General features: G+C 42.9%; 1 protein-coding gene across 4 annotated transcripts; it reads right to left on the bottom strand.

Moving 5' to 3' along the window:
• Nucleotides 1-398: 398 nt before the first annotated feature.
• scyl3 (SCY1-like, kinase-like 3) lies at nucleotides 399-13,471 on the bottom strand. 4 transcript variants are annotated; one of them, XM_083767476.1, is made up of 15 exons: nucleotides 12,827-13,471; nucleotides 10,357-10,541; nucleotides 8,980-9,165; nucleotides 8,398-8,511; nucleotides 8,191-8,247; nucleotides 7,962-8,064; nucleotides 7,543-7,642; nucleotides 7,183-7,260; nucleotides 6,816-6,955; nucleotides 6,164-6,345; nucleotides 5,384-5,555; nucleotides 4,872-4,982; nucleotides 4,040-4,210; nucleotides 1,372-2,147; nucleotides 399-1,051 (listed from the first exon to the last, which is right to left on the bottom strand). In XM_083767476.1, the coding sequence occupies exons 2-15, from the start codon at nucleotides 10,519-10,521 to the stop codon at nucleotides 989-991; spliced, it is 2,418 nt and encodes an 805-aa protein (XP_083623602.1). In that variant the 5' UTR covers nucleotides 10,522-10,541; nucleotides 12,827-13,471; the 3' UTR covers nucleotides 399-988. The 4 variants fall into 4 exon arrangements, with proteins under 4 accessions (XP_083623602.1, XP_083623601.1, XP_083623604.1 ...); XM_083767475.1 differs by having other exon boundaries at nucleotides 7,183-7,263; XM_083767478.1 differs by lacking the exon at nucleotides 4,872-4,982.
• Nucleotides 13,472-18,043: the final 4,572 nt, after the last annotated feature.

An 18,043-nucleotide genomic window follows, 5' to 3' on the forward strand; every position in this document is an offset into this window, starting at 1 on the left:
GGGCACTTCAGCTGTGTTGGGTGAGTGATGACCAATCACTTCCCGACCCAGATTCTTCCTGCCCATCTGGGGAATCGAACCGGCAACAAGGGCGCTCCTCTAACCCTTAGGCCACCGCTGTCCCAAGAAAATCCTCTGCCTAGTCCATATTTTCCAGTGTATGTCCTGACATTAATGCCTTAATGAGGCAGTTATCAGACATGTGCCGCTAGTGATTAAATAAAGTTTCTGCATTCGTTTGAGTGATCTTTCAAATGGAATTCTAGGAATCTGTTTTTAGACAGACCAGGACTATTAGTATTTGTCAATCTTTGTCTGAAAAACATTTGAAAACTTGTTGAATGGTTAATGTCTTGTGTAAACAAGCATTTGTCCCAAGTAGGAAATGCAAAACTGGGTCACATTAGATACCATAAACCTTTTTATTTCACCAGCAATCAGAAAGATACCAATAAATTATGTCAATCTCTCCACATTCATTCAAAATGCCAGCCTCAACTGATCAGGCTTTGGACAAGTCTGTGTCCCCTCAGAGTTTAAGTTGCAATGCAAGTAGTGAAGTATATGGCACAGTACAACCTAGAGATGAAAACAAGAGTTCATTCACTTCAGATTAGAGTTCCAAGTGTAATAGCTTCCTCAGAATTTGGCAAAAAATATTAATGGCTTCATTTTGATTCCCAGTCTAGCTGGTTATAGTTACCAATGGAAAGCAGAACATCCTTCCAGTACAAATTTTAAGTCACCTTCATGAATGAAGACAATTGAATGGTATTAAACATCTTGAGACATATCAAAAAGAAAGTGTGCTGTTTTATCTATTGCTGCATGATTGGTTGAGGGAATCACTGGACCCCTATAATAGATGGGATTATAGATTGTTTCTTTTGTCATGATCCTTCTGCAGGCGGAGTCTTGTAAGGTGAATTGTTTCCGTAATGAGTCTCTAAAATGTTGCTCCATATAACAGAGCCAGGTCCAAGGTTCATCACCAAGCAGTCTCATCATCCCAGTTAAGATCATCTCCATCTCCCCAGCCATCTGCTTCAGCCTGAGAGGGAGAGAATTATCATTATTTTTAATAGTCAGCATACAATTATGCAGCCTTTGTTGTTAAGTCTCCCACGTGCAAAGTCTATAGCAGTTACTTGTTAGTAGGGTGGGGGGGGGAATGCTGTTTTTACACAGATGTTTGTTATTTTGGTTGAGGGCCGCCCAGGGACCCGTTTTTATATCCTAAATCTTTCATTGGCTAGTGTCCCTGTACTACCATACTCGCACAAGCTGGAAAACATAGATAACAAAACCTTCAAAACGGCACAGGAACACCTGTGAAATAGGGTTTGAATATGAGACCTGGCACACACTCACCTCGGTCAGCTCTGCAGCTGCGAACTTGGTAGTGAGTGTTGGTGTATCTATGCATGAGTTGGCCTGTGGTGTTTCTGTGTGCTCTGCATTGGTGGTCGTAAAAAGTCCAGTGTCATTCAAGTTGTACTCTCCAGGGAGCAGCAGAGTTGGAGAAGACAGCTTGATGTCCGGCACCATGTCCGCAAACAAGTCCAGCTCTGGGTCTCTGTTCGGCTTCCTCTTCACCTCTATGGTGAACTCTTCCCCAAGCCCATTCCCTGCCCCCTGACTCCTCTGTTTAGGCCCGGGCTTGGAGGGAGGTTCAGGGTTGTGTGATTTCTCCCACCCATTGTCCCATGAGGCAGTGCTATTAGACTCTGCAGAGGCTCGCACGGCCACGCTCAGTTTCAAAGGTTTTGAGGACCCCGGTCTAAGTGGTTCCCCCCGTGCAGGGTTTACAGGTGCGGAAGTGGCATGCCCTCTGGGTGGGGTGAGAACAACTGGCGCAGGAGCTGTCGGGGAAAGGTCTGAGGTGGGCTCTGTGTCCTCGAAGCTGTCCCAGGGCTCCTCATCGGCGGTTGTGAGAGGCAGTCTACTGGAGCTGAGTGGAGTTGTGCTCTCAGCGGGCTGGATGTGGATCTCTACTGGGTGTCCATCCCTATCCCCCTCCTCTGGGTCACTCCAGTCTGGCCAGTCCTCCGCCGGGCCCACCAGTCTCTCCGGCTGCTCCGGGCTGTAGGACGGGGACTCCGCCCCGCTGGTTCGGCTGAAACCATTCATCTCTCTACTGCCGATAGCTGAAACACAAATCAGAACCATTTTAGATAGGGAGTAGGCCTTATGAAGCATGTACTGTAGACTAGAGCAGAGGTTCCCAACCACTGGCACACGTACGCGAGAAGGGAATCCCAAGTTTTCCCCGTCATATCTACAATAAGGCGAATCCATTTAAAAACACGACTGAGAAAAGAGGACAAACACCAGACCTGAGAACCATTAGTGGGCAGCGGTTTGGCCGTTGCACACATCTTGCCTGCCCAAAATGTAATTCCTGGAAACCGTTTCCCGACCTTCACAAGGATTTTCCAAACAGCGGTGAAAAGTTGACTTGGTCCGTTCGAATGAAAATACCAAGGATTCGTCAGCGGATGCGTCAGTGACTGATTCATAAACGGCTTTGAGTCCATGTTACTTCCGTGTTGCGTAGCATAACAGTGACATCACTGTCCAAGTCTTTGGTATCTTTATGTGTGCTCAGCCTCAGCGAGCAGCAACAGCTGCAGCCTATTTTATCTGCTAATCAAACAAAACACTACACAGCGACAGTACAGGATTATTATTTCATGTCAAAAAGTATCAGAAGATGATGTTGCCAACTACCAGGTCAGTCACTCTGCATGTTTAACTAAAGTTTACCACATTTCTGAAAACGACAAAGGACATAAGCCTAACCATTTTTTTTAAATCATACTATCATTGTTGATATAACGGCATTTAGGTCAATGATGGTCATTATGTTGTGATATAATAATATAGCAGCAGGTAGCCTCCTAGCCAGTAAACTGTCTGGTGGTTTTGGTACAATGTTATGACCCCCCCAATATGCTGGTCCGTGACCATTATATAAACTGTCAGCCAAGGACTAGAGGATAGCATGTTCCTCTGCTCCTGCTGGGTGAACTACAGGAGGGCCAGAGCCATGTTCAACTTTGGTTCTGAGAAGTGCAGCTGCTCCTACATCTTCATGGTAACAACACTGTCAAGCCTTGTATTTCCATATTTATTTTTATAAATTAAGTCATCATACTACAGTGTCACAAAAGTAGCAAGAATCGAACTACAAGCTCACATGTGATGCGATAAAGATAGGCTATTGTTTTAACAAGCGTTTGTTACCAAATAACTACAGTGAATCCTTTGAACACAGGTTGTTTTTTTTCCCCACTTCCTGATAAGTGTGGTGGTGAGGGCTACAGGGCACATCCGAGTCAAACGTGTGTGGTAGAACTGGTTGAGCTCATCCACATTGCCCTTGCCTGGCTAGTGGCTATATTCCTTCCTTCTCTTTATGTTGCAAGGCAACCAGATAATAACATAGTTACCAATATAATTATATAATAGCTGTCACTCAGGAATTACAAGTTCAGGCAGTCTTTATTACCACCAGTGCCCTTCCAATACATCTCTTCTAGGGCTGCCACTATCAGCTGTCTTCTTAGCAACTATCCTATGTATAACTATTTTATTGAAATTAATAATTTTTCACCCGGTTCCTTTCCACGCCATCAGGCCAACCCCATCTAGCGTATGGGCGCTGATGACGTGGAGGAGAGAACACGTCCACAACATCCCTGGTAAATCAATTCGTTTGATCAACCCCTAATCTCTTGCACTCACTAGAACCTGTTGAGTGAACCTCAATGGCCCATCTATGATGACCATTTCCTCCTGAAAACATGGTTTGTTGTAGGCTGCCTCAATGTGTTGACGAAACCTACATACAGTACATACATATTTGTGCATGGGCGTGTATACATTCCTAATTGAATGTTCAATAGTATCTAGTTTGCATGACATGATACTGTACACTACAGTAGTACAGCTGTAGAGGATCATTAATCTCCATTATAGCAGGTACCCACAACATCTATAGAGTATAGAAATGAATAGTCACGAGTGATCATATCACCTAATTTGGATGTCAGTGAGTAATTGTTGGGGGTCTCCCTACTCCTCTGAACACTGTCCATGTTCTCCAGGACCAGCCCCCCTGCTCCAGAGGGTTTGGGGAACAGGTTCAGGACCTTAGAGGGCTGGGCCATCTGAGGGTGGAGGCCTCCCCCTATATGGACTGGAGAGGCTGAAATACAGAGATGAGAAGAAGGCACAATGTTAGGTGAGATTAATATGGAATACACAGCATTCTGGTTTTATTCCCATCTAAACGTTATGGAGGATCACAAACCAGGACAATATAACTACTATCATCAAAAGGAGAAAGCGGAACTGGACAGGCCACACCCTTACAAAGGACACAAACAACATTACGAGACAAGGCCTGGACAGGGTAGGCTGAGGAGAAACACCTGGAGACGTTCCACACTCCCAAGACCTAAACAACATAGGTGAGCTGGCAGGAAGCAAAAGCTCAGGCCCAGAAGAAAGTGAGATGGAGAGCTCTGGTGAACTCCCTATACCTCTTTTTCTGCAGAACCCAGAAAAAGGAGAAAGCGGAACTGGACAGGCCACACCCTTACAAAGGACACAAACAACATTACGAGACAAGGCCTGGACAGGGTAGGCTGAGGAGAAACACCTGGAGACGTTCCACACTCCCAAGACCTAAACAACATAGGTGAGCTGGCAGGAAGAAAAAGCTCAGGCCCAGAAGAAAGTGAGATGGAGAGCTCTGGTGAACTCCCTATACCTCTTTTTCTGCAGAACCCAGAAAAAGCTTATCCATATTAGTTTGCAAAGCATGCATGCTTCTTCCCAGGAAGGACCTTATTTCACATTCATACCGTCATGTACATTCAGTCCTGGAACCTGCCCAGGACACTCTTGGCCACTGAGAAGCATTGCTGCATCAGACTGGATGTTTAATTCCATGCTCAAGGGCATTTTGATGGTAACTGTTGAGCAAGGGAAGAGCATTGCTTATTCAACTTCACAGCTAGTCTAATGTTTTGAATTGCACAATCTTTGAATCACAAGCCTGCTCCTTTCACTTTTTGATTAGAACTCCCCAGCTAACTCATTGACTGCCGCTGAAGTCTATAGACGTCATTTAAAATCCAACACTTCACAGTCTATAGGCGTCATTTGGTTTTTCTCAGTGTTTACGATACAGGGGGCTCTTCCGCAACCTGTGAGTTCATCTAAGGCTTGCCGATCAGAGGATAACCAGAAAACACGAGAACAAAATAAATTGATCACCTATCAAATCCTATTATAGGATTTTGTTTTAAAGAATAATCTCAGCTTTGTTTCCAGACAGTGTTTTGGTGAAAACAAGATGAGCGTTGTTCCTTACTTTCTGGGGTAACCTCTGTAGACTTGGTGAAGTTGGGTGTGGTTCGTTTGAACACTTTGGTTCTCTCCCCTCCTACCACAACCTGCGCTCCTAGCAATGGCACCAGCACTGCCAGGCTTTGCAGTGTCAGGGAAACCAGAGAATCATTGGTGTCTCTCATTCCAAGCAAAACCTACAGGTGAAAATGGGTGAATAGAGTAAGTAAAGCCTTATGTACATAACACATTTTTAAACCACCATTATACATTTAAAAGTGTCAAATTGAACCCCAAACTACACACAGAGATGTTCCCGGCTTTAAAGGTATAACAATGCATAAGTGTTCCATGTCTACATGAAGGGGTTAAATGGTAAATGGTGCATTTATATAGCGCCTTTATCCAAGGCGCTTAACATAGATTGTGCATTACTTTCACACACCGATGGCAGAGGAAACCATGCAAGGCAACAACCTGCACATCGGGGGCAAATTAGGGGTTCAGAGTCTTGCTCAAGGACACTTCTACACTAACTCTGGGGGAGCCCGGGTTTGAACTGGGAACCTTGCGGTTCCCATCCGGCCACTCTACCCCTGAGCCACTGCCGCCCCAGGGTTACCAATAAACAGCCATCAGACATAAGAAAAACATTGTAAGCGATTGTTTAAAAATGGTGAGAGACTCAACTACACTTAATTTAGTAGAAGACCGCTTTGCGGTAACCACATCGTTAGAAATATTAGCGATTACAAAATGTGTCTAGAACTTGTCATTTGCACATAGCTCATAATGACATTGTCACCTGAGGTAGGATCTGGTTCTTGAGCTCGTCGTGGGAGAAGAACTCTGCATAGACGTGGATGTGACCCAGCAGGACGACCCTGACATGCTCCTCTTTGACCTTGTAGAGCTTGAGGAGCTGAGGAACCACGTGGTTCCGGTAGAGGGTGACTGAGAGCAGGCAGCCTTCACCACTACTGGAATCTGTCAAACACAGCAAAGAACGGTAAACTAGACTCAAAAGCTACATTACAAGTACAGTTGACCAATACTTTTACAAGTAATACACAACCCAGTGTGTTCATTTAACACTTGTTTTTCTTGTACACCGATTTACTATTTTCTCAATACAAAAAGCAGCAAGAAGCTATGTACATAGCGTAGGTAGCGTAAATTCCACTAGTTCTCGTGGTCTAGGGACCACCAGGTGTCCTTAAGCAGGTTCCAGAGGCCGGTCCCCAGGGGTACATTATGATTAATACTTAGGAACCAAATGGACCCTTACGGGTCAGCAAATAACACAAATAAGAGTTAAATTAACATTTCATTATGTGTACATTGTGAAATGTAGACTGGGGTCCAAAAGATAAGAAATTGTATCAAATGGGGGTCACCTGCGGCGCCTAAAGCATGGGGATCTTTGAAATTAAAAGGTTGAAAATAAACTATCTAACCCTTCTTTGGCCTTAGGAGATGAGGCAGGAAGCTTTTCACAGCCATGGGCTCGGCAAGCACCAGAGGATTGAGGAGTTTGGGAACAAGGCGGGTAGCAAGCAGCTCCTCTGGTAAACTCTGGACCCTGTCTAACAGGAACCTAAACACACACACACGATAACCAAAAACACCAATAATCAGCTCTACATAAACAGCTAAATTGCCTTGCACTGATAAATGACTAGAAAACAAGACCATTCAAAATAAACTTAACTATAACTATTTTTACATAAACGTATTACAATTTTCCTTAATTAGCGTTACTCAACTTGTCTTTTACCATGTGTATAAAAATACAATTATTTTGGATGCTGATGAATGACTCACTTAAAAAATTCATTCTTTTCTTCCTCAGTCTTCAGGGTCAGGCTCTTCAGAAAATTCATCACTTCTAGAAAGTCATTCCTGCTTGTGGGATAAAATACAAGTTTGATTCATTATAATGGTCTCTGTCGGGTGGAAACCCCATCTCTCCAAAACTGTTAAAAATATCAAACATAGCAGATCTACTCCATGCCACGTTTTGAGCTCTGCTACTTTTCATGCTTTTGTGTGACGCTGTAGTAATGTAGTATGATCAAGTAGGGTATTCATTTACGGAAAAGAACACAAAACAAGAGTTTTCTACCCGACAACGATATAGAAAAAAAGAGGTGATAATTGCATTAAGGTGGTGATCCATCAAACCTGAAGAAGTCATGAGTCAGCAGTGAGCAGAGTGGAGGCCGCGACAAAGGGTCAGAGTTCAATAAACATGCCTGCAGGGTCGTCTTCAGGCTATCAGACACTATGGGACAGCCAGGAGAATAGGTGAGAGAGAAAACAGAGTGTATGTGTGTGTGTGTGAGAGTCTGACCGTTATATTGACTATTATTTAATCCTTTATTATTTATATTAAATCATATTTAATTCACCCTTTTTAATGACATTGGTATCTGCAATTATGCATCTGATGTACCCTACGTTTAACGATTTTGAACCTGGCATCCCTACTTTGGGTATGTCATTGTAGGCGAAGCTTTTCAAGTTCATTTTTCAAACAAAGCAGATCAGTCTCAGATCATTTCTCTATTCATAAAGATCTCAGTTCATCAGCTTATACTCACCATAGCCATTCATCAGTGGGATGAGGGCCTCCACCATCATTCCAAATGAGAAACAGTCTCGAGAGTGAGCGTATTCATCAGGGAGAGTTCTGAAGCCCTCCGCCTGTTAACAACAGTTCATGTCAATCTCTTTTAACAGATCAATGAAAACAATCAATTTATTGTCATGATAAACAATCCTCCGTTGTTTTACTTTTCTGTTTTTGTGCGTGGCTCAATATCCCATTACCTGCTCTTCTGGAGGTACAGAACTCGTCTCTCTCACGTTCTGCACGCTGCTAAGAAACTATGGATGCAAAAAGGACAATAGAGATCAAAACATTTCCGTGAACTGATAAATACATAGGCACAGGCACTATGCCTCTTAAAAATACGTTTGGATTGCTTGGCATAGTATGTTTGCATAGTTAGGCTTTTTACATCTGGTATCTCTTACCTCAGGGGTAGCCTCAGAGAACTTGCATACAGTCTCCATCGCTCCCAGTTTCCAATGACCGTCTTCACTGACAAATACACATGACATGCAGACGTTGTTGTGGCTCGATTTGCCCTGTGGGGTGAAAGAGAGGAATAGTTTATATCCAAGATCAAGACATCTGCTGTTTCCTATAATGTTCTGTAATGTCTCCCATGTCCTTGCGGGCAGAAATGTGCCATATATTGCACAGTAAGTAATATGTGACTTTTTCTATTTGTGCTTGTGTGTTTGGGTTGGTTGACTATTTCAGCTTTGCCCTTAGGTGGATTGTGTGAAGTGGGTCTAATCAAATTTTGCCGTTAATTTATGCTAAACTGACAATCCCATAATAAACACGAGCAGTGATTTATGAACCATGTGGCAAGTGTGTTTAATAAATTCTGATAAATGACACATTTCTATATCACTCACTAAGAATCGGAGCAATGGAAGAACCCTCCAGAGTCCTATGTCAACGCCAGCATCCATTCCGGAGCATCGTTGCATGTCCATTTGCATGTGTGTGTGCATATGTATGTGTGTGCGTGAGCTTCTTCTCACCCTCTCGTGCAGGAAGATGAGTGCCTGCAGAAGGTCATAAATGCCTGCGCAGATCTCCTCTGGGGAGAGGCTGTCCAGCAGCAACTCCAGAGGTTGCACACGCTCCGTCACCAGGTGGATACCCCCGTCCTGCACGGAGCACGACAGGAAGCGCAGGAGACACGGGTGCCTCAGCGTCTTCAGGTGCTGCAGGATATGAAAGAGTGTGGATTCAGTGGGCAGCACTACGGTAGCCTTCCCTTGAGTAAGTTAATTTCACCTTTATGACTAGGGTTCATAATTCAAGGGTTCGTAATTTCACCATTATGATTAGTTGTCTTCCTTTCTTTTTTTAAAGAAAGATACTGTAGGTTAGGCATGTCTCATACTTTGTGAATGAAAACATTTAAGTCACAATGTGGTGTTCAGTGGGGAAGCAGTACTGTTGTAACAGTGAAAGTTACCTTTTTGTGAATTTATGTGGTTGAAACCTGACAATGCGTTGTGTTGATAGTCTTTGCATCTTAATCTCTCATGTACAATGCGTTAACTGCTAATATTGTTTCAAGCGCTTTGGGTATCTTGAAAGGCGCTATAAAAATGCAAGTTATTATTATTATTATAATATATATATATATATATATATTTTTTTTTTAAATACAGCCATACACCATTATTCATATCAAGAACTTCACTTAATACACTTTATTCACTACCATTAACTTTAAGTTTTTTAATTTTTACTTTATTTAAGTCTTTTAGAGAAAATACTTTTGTACATGTGTGATATTTAAGACAAAAGACCAACAATTTGTGTAAAATGGACGTTTCTTACATAACATGCTATGGTACATACTACATACAGTAAAAACCACACTATTCAGTCTTATGCATGATGTTTACTTTACTAAAATGTCCTGCCATGGACACAGTAACTTCATTCACTATCGTGTTGGTGGTTCTTGAGCGGTGGAAGAAATCTACTCACTCTAGCAAGCTGGTAGATTATATCAATCTATAATGAAACCACTTAAACCCTTCTGTTTTCACTCTACACTAAATATATTCTCCAGAAAAGGCTGATCTACAAGCTCAGAGCTTGTATGTCTAGCCTGGCTTTTGCCAGACACATAACGTGGATTCACTGACGCTTCTGCCCCAGGCAAAAGCCAGGCTATAGTATATCTGCAATTGTTACCAAACGTCAGCACCAGAATAGGTATGCTGGGGTTCAAGCGGTTACATCACATTGAAAATAATATACTTTTGTCACCCCAATTTCAGTTTTCCAAGGACACTCTATATAAGAAAGACCCAAGGCCAAGATAGGTGAGGAATAACTCCTCATCATGCAACAGAGGTAACACTGAACTGAAACCACATTACAACGGTGCTTACTTTAGCAGCTTTGTTGACTTTGTCTTCATTGCCCTGCTTGTGAACAAACACGGATGCAGGCTTCCCATCCTGGAGAAGGGCCGAGTACATGGTCATCCCTGAAGGCAGTGTCAGGAGGGTCTCCTCCAGAATGCAGCTCCGCATAGCGCTGCTCTCGGCCCCCATGGAGGCGGTTCTTCACAGACCTGGAAAGGGGGTCATGGCAGGGAAATATATCAAATTATCAAATCGGATAGATAGCGTATATTTTAATTCGTCGTTCTCAAAGGGGGGTCCGGGACTCCGGGTACTCCCAAGGGGTAACGAGGTCCTTGAGGGGGGTTCCAGGGAGTCCCCAGAAAAAATAGTATACAAACATCAGCTATTCTGGTGATTCTTTTTCTAAGTGTTGGAATTTGGAAGCACTCGTTTTTATTAACAGGTCGCGCTGCTGCCTCCTGCATTATGTGCAAATGCGAAACAGGTGGTACGCAGGGCTGCTCAGCGACTTCGACGAGTGCTTCCAAACTCCAACACTTAGAAAATTTCTTGACAGAAAGTAGCTCATAACATGTGTACGGTGTATTTTTATGAAACAAAAGCTTGGCAGATTGAAAGAGGATAATTCAAGCTTTCAAGCTAGAAATGCAATGTTGGTGACTTTAACGTTGTTTAATACAAGCAGATCGCAAAAGCAAATTGGATGAATGGGGAGTCAATGGAGGGTATTGCAACTCTAGATTCATCCCATTATTAAAAAAAACTAGAGTTGCAAATTGCGGCTAGCCTAAATGCAGTGGTGGAAGGTAACTGAAGTACATTTTGTTCAAGCAGTGTAAATAATTACAATTTTGACTCTTTCCATTTCTTTATACTTCTACTTCACTCCATATTAGCCCCTCTCGGAACCCTCCATAACGCTTTTCTGAAATTTTGATGTCGCTTTATTGTAGGGTCCCTGTTCATAACTATATTTTCGTATGGGAATTTTGGAACGCGGACATAAATATGCTCACTAACATCGTATCTGCGCCGTATGACGGCCTGTTTTCCTTTGAGGGCTTCTGAAATCGTGAACTATAAGTACCTATACAAACCGCTGCGAATATCTCCTGTGGCGCGGAAGCCGTTAAGTATTTTTTGACCGATTTGGTCGCTTTATTTCTTCTTGTTTGTTTACCGTTTATTGTACCGCCTCCCGGTGTGCGGTTGGCTTGTGCGGCTACGTCCCTGCCTCTGATCTGCTCTGTCATAGCTATAGCGCCACTAGCTAGCCAGATAGGCGGTACAATGAGGTGTCAATAAACAAGGAAGGAAGAGAAGAATCAAAGCGACCAAATCGGTCAAAAAATCACACCAGTGTGAACCAAGTGGTGCAACTCCCGTCTATTGGTTCTCTGTATCGTTCCAATTTGTATCGTTCCAATTTCTTCTCTGTATCGTTCCAATTTCTTCTCTGTATCGTTCCAATTTCTTCTGTATCGTTTGCGTCCAGCAGGTGGCAGCCATGTCACATACTTCTCTCGTTCCAATTTCACGCATGCGCTCGTGCTCACACAGGTACACACGTACATGGACATTGCATGCTGGATGTAGAAGTGGTTGCACCACTTATAAATACTTAACGGCTTCCGCGCCACAGGAGATATTCGCAGCGGCATGTATAGGTACTTATAGTTCACAGATTCAGAAGCCCTCACACGAAAAAAAGTCGTCAAATAGCGCAGACAGGCCGTAAACACGGTCTTTATGTTTTATTATGGCCGCGTACCAGGTGGCAGGATACTGCTGCAACAGGACCCCATGGTCTGTGTCGTCAAAAATGTCAGAAACTTCAGTACCATTGGGTTCTGCTTGGAGGGCTAACTCCATATCAGAGTCAAATATTGTACTTTTTACTCAGCTACAATTATTTGCAGATGTATTAATCTGATATATTTTGCATTCATAAAAATCATACATTAACCAATAAAGCTTTAACATCAAAAGTGTGGTACCGTCAGTATATTTTGATGCCAATGCTATTGTAAATTTACTCACAATTTGGAATAGAGGACTTTTACTTGTACAGAATGGCCCGTCATGGAATTGCTACTTTTACATCAAGTTTAAAAGAAATCTGAGAACTTCTTCAAGAACTGGCTAAACATCCATATAGTGTATCAGGAAATGAAGAACTACAGTCTGTGGTGACACATGGTATTGGTAGCACACTGTTTAATTGAATTAGGTTTAGACATTCCCATTTCCTAGTACCAGCCTTATCATATCAATCATGCACATTTTCCGCATCCAGAGACATCCTGTCGTTTGGTTACATCGTGGTGGAAGCTTCATGTCATAATAAATTAAACATATTTAAATAGCGGGGGTAGTGATGATAGATGATAGTACAGCACAGCACACGTCATTTAACAGTGACGTTGATGAGCAATCAATCAAGAGAAGCTATAATAGAGATACAACAAACATGGTGTTTTAAGACCATTACCTCTTTATCGTTATAATCCGCAGCAGACAGAATGTAATGTAAAGTTGTAGGCTGTTAGCTGGCTGTTAACCTAACCTCGCCGCTACGTGTAAAGCCAGCTGCCCATTGCAACGCTCCTCCTCAGCTCAGCAGGCCCTCTTCTTCACTCACACCATGCTCACTTCATGGCAGCAGCGGCAGTGTATGAATATGAAAAATAATGATCCAGTAAGACACACTAAAGTGTCCGGGAATCGATTATAAACACAGGCCAGCAGAAGAAACACACAGGGCTAAAATAAATCGCTAATGTGTGGATCGATTTAACTTGCTGTTGCTGTAAACACCGACTCTTCCGGTCAGAGATTCGGACCAAACCATTCCGACTCAAACAGTAGGGGCGTGTGAACATTATCAAGGAACGAGATACGTCCAAATCTCCAATAATTTACAAACTAGACAATTAATAATACATCAATAAGTATGAATTTGATATAGTAAAGCACGAACTGTTTGCACTGATCTGCCTGATCTGTGTATGTATTATTGAGTTCATACAAAATCATAAGACCCCTACTATAAATGACCACTGGTTGCGACCATAGTGGTGTGAGAAAACGCAGGTACGTGAACTTCGTGAAGGTGAATGCACACATAATGCAACTGAGATGCTCAGGCACTACTTATATAATTATACAAGTATAAGTCACAGCAGTGGTGTAAACTAGCCCTGTGGTTCCCAAAGTGGGGTCCGGACCCCCAAGGAGTTACAGGGGGGCCCAGCTAAATGATTATTTCGAACCAAATGGACCCATTTGTCACGGGTCCATTTGGTTCTATTTTAGACCTAGAATGCCTGTGATCATTTAATTATACTTCGTAAATTTTCATGTATCACAGGCATAGATCTCTTCTGGTAATGCTGGTAGAATTGGAATATGCGCGGCATAAATGTGAGAAATGCTCCGTTTGTATAATTCCAAAGACGTGGAGTGAAAAATGGTCCTCTAGTTTTATATCCATGTGAAAGTTCTGGCACAAAACGTGTATTTAGTCAATTATCTCCACTTTTTCAAGAGATGCACACGGACATCTTTCTCTCCGGGCGAGGGGACGTATTTGTAAACAGGACGTATTTGTCAAATCAGTTCATCGTTCCGTGTGCATCTCTTGAAAAAGTGGAGATAATTGACTAAATACACATTTTGTGCCAGAACTTTCACATGGATATAAAACTAGTGGACCATTTTTCACTCCACGTCTTTGGAATTATTTAATGGGTGAGTAGGCCTACAGCATTTATCACATTTATGCCGCGCATATTCCAATTCTACCAGCATTACCAGAAGGGATCTATGCCTACATGACAATTTACGAAGTAGGCTATAATTAAATGATCACAGGCATTCTAGGTCTAGTTCTATTTGTACACTCTCTGAGTTAAATTAACAGTGGTTTTACAATATAAATTGGGATATGCATACCAGAGATAGAAATAACATTAAATTGGGGGTCCGTAGCATAATGCGTGTGAATTTGGGGGTCCATGAAATGAATATGTTTCGGAATCACTGCTAGAGCCGTAAAAATCCTCCCTTTGCAGGGTCACTGGCATATGTTTTCAAATGGGGGGTCCGTGGCCTAATACATGTTAATTTGGGGGTCCTTGACACGAAAAAGTTTGGGAACCACTGCTATATGTTATGGGTCTGTAACTCTGAGACATTGATTTTACAATATTATCAATATGGGGGTCCCAGAGATAGAAATTACATTAAATGGGGGTCTGTAGCCTAATGCATGTAAAACTGGGGGTCCTTGAAATTAAACGGGTTGAGAATCACTGCTAGAGCTGCAAAAATCTTATGGGGGTCCCTGACTCCCTGGCAGATCTCTTCAAATGGGGGTCCGCGGGCTACACGTAGTAGTACACGTAGGCTAATTAAGTATTGCACTTAAATATATAAAGTATATCCAATTTTCTATTTTACCACTGGTAGGCGGCAGATAGTGCGACGGTGTCAAACACGCTGTCCTATAAAAAATTATGTAGTAAAGTGACAAGATAATTCAACGGAGAATAAATCAATGCGATTGCCACCGTGTGTGGATCAGCAATTTATTGAGCCTCGGCACACCGCTTGTGTGTCCATTCCCAAATCAACCATTGCTGTAGGTAGCTAAATTGCAAAGTTGTCAGGCAAAATACAGTGTCGAACTGTCGATTGCCAAAAAGAGTAGATTGTTAATTGTAGCTGGATGCATTCTGTGTGGCAAATTAAGTCGGACTGCCTGGCCTGGCATGGCCCAGGGCCATAGGACATCATTAGACTATTTAATTCACCTGCATTTAGTGGTGCGTTAAAGAGATGACGCAGCAGGACTGCCTATAAATATCACGTCGCTTAAGCTTTTACGCCATTCCTGGACACTTTCGCTTTCACGGTAGGTCAACATATTTTGTTTCTGTGGATACTCGAGTTGAATCCAAATGAATCAACGTGTTTCTAATGGCCATCTAACTCACCCGTGACATTTATTTTTCTCCTTTCAGACCCTCCTCGAGATGAGAGCCAAGGTTTGTGTTTTTTGACTGTATTATGATGTAGTAAATCGCATCTTAGCCATGCTAGCTACTCTGTAGTACTGGTGCCGTGTCATTAGTCAGAAGGTTCATTGTTCCGAAATTACTATCCCTATCTCTAACCCTAACCTAAACCTAACCGCAAGCACGGGAGCAGTGCATGTTCGGACTAACGGGATTTCGGATCTATGGGTAGTTCCTGTAGTACTCGCATGTTAGACATGTTAGCCATTCCCAGCTAAATGTGTTAACCTAAAAAAAGAGGATAGTAAATGCACATGCATTTACTCTAGTATTGCATTCGTTTTTCTGGTGTAATGAGACTTGTTTTATAATGTAACTTGTTTCTCTTTTTCAGTGGAAGAAGAAGCGTATGCGTAAGCGTATGGGGGAACACACCCAGGGTGCCGGCCCGATTCCGGCGAGCCGCCCCGCCTCCGAAATGGTTGAGAAATGACAGCGTTACAGTGGGGTCCCTCACTCTACTGTACTGTACTGTACTGGCACACCCGAAATCACCATATATACAGTTAATATGTGCGTGTGTTTGTGTGTGTGTTAGGTTGCGCACAGGTGGTGAAAGACAACCATGCTGTTTTCGTGCTCAGACCAGGGGGGCAGTCAGCCAGATATTTTGTGAAGCCTCATTTGAAATCGGTAGTTCATATAATGGCCTGTTGTGGCGCTGGACTGGACCCAAAAAGCCCCATAGCTCCATAGAGGCCCATGTATTTTGGCCCAACTTCACCTAGACTGTATTACCTTAATAAACATGGTCATGAATACTTTCTTCTTCCAGTCACTAGTTTAAAGTCTCATTTCTAATGTCATAATATTCTTTTTGGAAAATTATGTTCCCATTAATTAAAAAAATGACCATAAAGAAAAAAACCCATCGCGTATGTTCTGAGGGGCGTGGCTACCGTTACAGTCTATGATCGGGATTCCCCTCCCACTCGAGTCAAAATAAAAACCAACGGAGAAGAAGGGGGGAAGTCCCGCCTCGTTGTCTGGGCAGCCAATGGCCAGCTGGTCCAAAACGGAGCCAGCCAATGGCCAGCTGGTACCAAACGGATCTAGAAAGATGGCGACTTACAATGCAGGAATAACAGGCTTCATTTTACGTCCATGTTAGACCCGGCGAACGCTTTGTCCATATTTTTTACAGTCTATGGCTCAGACGCACCCACCCAGCCACACATCTTTGCCACAGTCCACGGACACATTTGTCCGTGTACGGACATGTTGGTGACCCCTGGTTCCACACAAGTAGGCTTATGAGCTATGCACTTTTTTTTTTTTTTTAAGATATTTTTTTGCGGCTTACGCCTTTTATTGATTTTTGAAGGGACAGACAGTAGGCTGACAGGAAACGGGAGAGAGATGGGGGGATGACATGCAGTAAAGGCTGTGTCGGGTCCGGGAGTCGAACCCGCGGCACACTGCGACTGGATCACCAGTCCGGTGCCCAGACCGTTACGCTACGGCCTGGGCCAGCTATGCACTTTTAAACAATTTTTCAATGCAAATAGACTGATGTGGCCTATTTTGAAATGGTAAGCCTTAGAAAACTGTGTATAACAGGCCTTAGAAAACTGTGTATAACAGGCCGTAGAAAACTGTGTATAACATAACAGACATGAGTTCACTATTAGGCCACTATGACATCTCTCCAGTTGCAACCCCACCTCATCTATCCATTTATCGTCTAGGTAGGCCCTCCGTCCGTCCGTCCGTCCGTCCGTCCGTCTGTCCGTCCGCCCATCCATCCATCCAGGGGGTCAGAAGCTGAGGTGTTGACTGCATGGGACCAGACAGTAGGGGGTTGAAAAAGGAGAAGAGCACTGTCCCGCTGAAAACTATGGTAACATATTTTTTGTTGTTTTCCATAATCTGAGCCAGTTTAAGAAGTGCAAGAAGAAGTTGAACATAGAAGAGGCCCCAGAATGGAGCCTTGCAGAACTCTGCATGTCATTTTTGTCTGTTCAGATACAAGTAGTCCTGGTCGTTTATACATAGGATTAAAACCAGAATGTCCTTTACAGTTTTCCAGTCTAGATATGTTGTGGACGTGTACAACTGTCCATGCAACACTAAAACACTTGGTGGCCGATGAGGGGCATATCATGTAAGCAGTGGTGGACACACAATTGTGTTGTTAACTTTAATCCCTATATAATTTGTACGACGAATAGCAAAAATAGATTATGTACAAGCTCACAGCAGCTTGTATACATTTTCACAATTTTTGAAACTTCCTCAAAAATGAAGTGAAGTGAAGCAATTTATGGTCTTTGATTTTTGGTCTCCAGCCCCCCTGGGAAACACTGCTACTGCAATGACAGTTAACTGTTTTCACTCATTCTTGCTCATTGCTCAATTTCTTGACCTTTTTCTTTTTTTTTACCCCATCTTAGCTTTAATGTTGGAGAATGGGATATGTTTGAAAACCATGTCATGTAGCCACACGGCACCCTGAAATTATCCCCAGGCTAGCTAGGCTAGGTCATTTAGTTTCCCCCTCCTGAGTCTGGGTTTTAGAAGAAACAAGGGAACTGGTGTGCTAAACTCAAAAGAGAGAATGATCAAACCAAGAATAGCATATGAAGACGTCAGCATCACACATAGGCTATGAAGTAACACTTCTGATTAGG

This window comes from Protomyctophum parallelum, assembly GCF_964188405.1.
Source record: "Protomyctophum parallelum genome assembly, chromosome: 6".
In the NCBI taxonomy this organism is placed as follows: domain Eukaryota; kingdom Metazoa; phylum Chordata; class Actinopteri; order Myctophiformes; family Myctophidae; genus Protomyctophum; species Protomyctophum parallelum.

What these genes read in the sequence shown, in the direction of transcription:
- scyl3 (XM_083767475.1), bottom strand. Translation starts at nt 10,521, where the DNA reads ATGGGGGCCGAGAGCAGCGCTATGCGGAGCTGCATTCTGGAGGAGACC. An exon ending in TCTCTGAGGCTACCCCTGAG is followed by an intron (nt 8,248 to 8,397) that starts GTAAGAGATACC and finishes TTGCATCCATAG; the next exon opens with TTTCTTAGCAGCGTGCAGAA. An exon ending in TACAGAGGTTACCCCAGAAA is followed by an intron (nt 4,983 to 5,383) that starts GTAAGGAACAAC and finishes CTTGCTCAACAG; the next exon opens with TTACCATCAAAATGCCCTTG.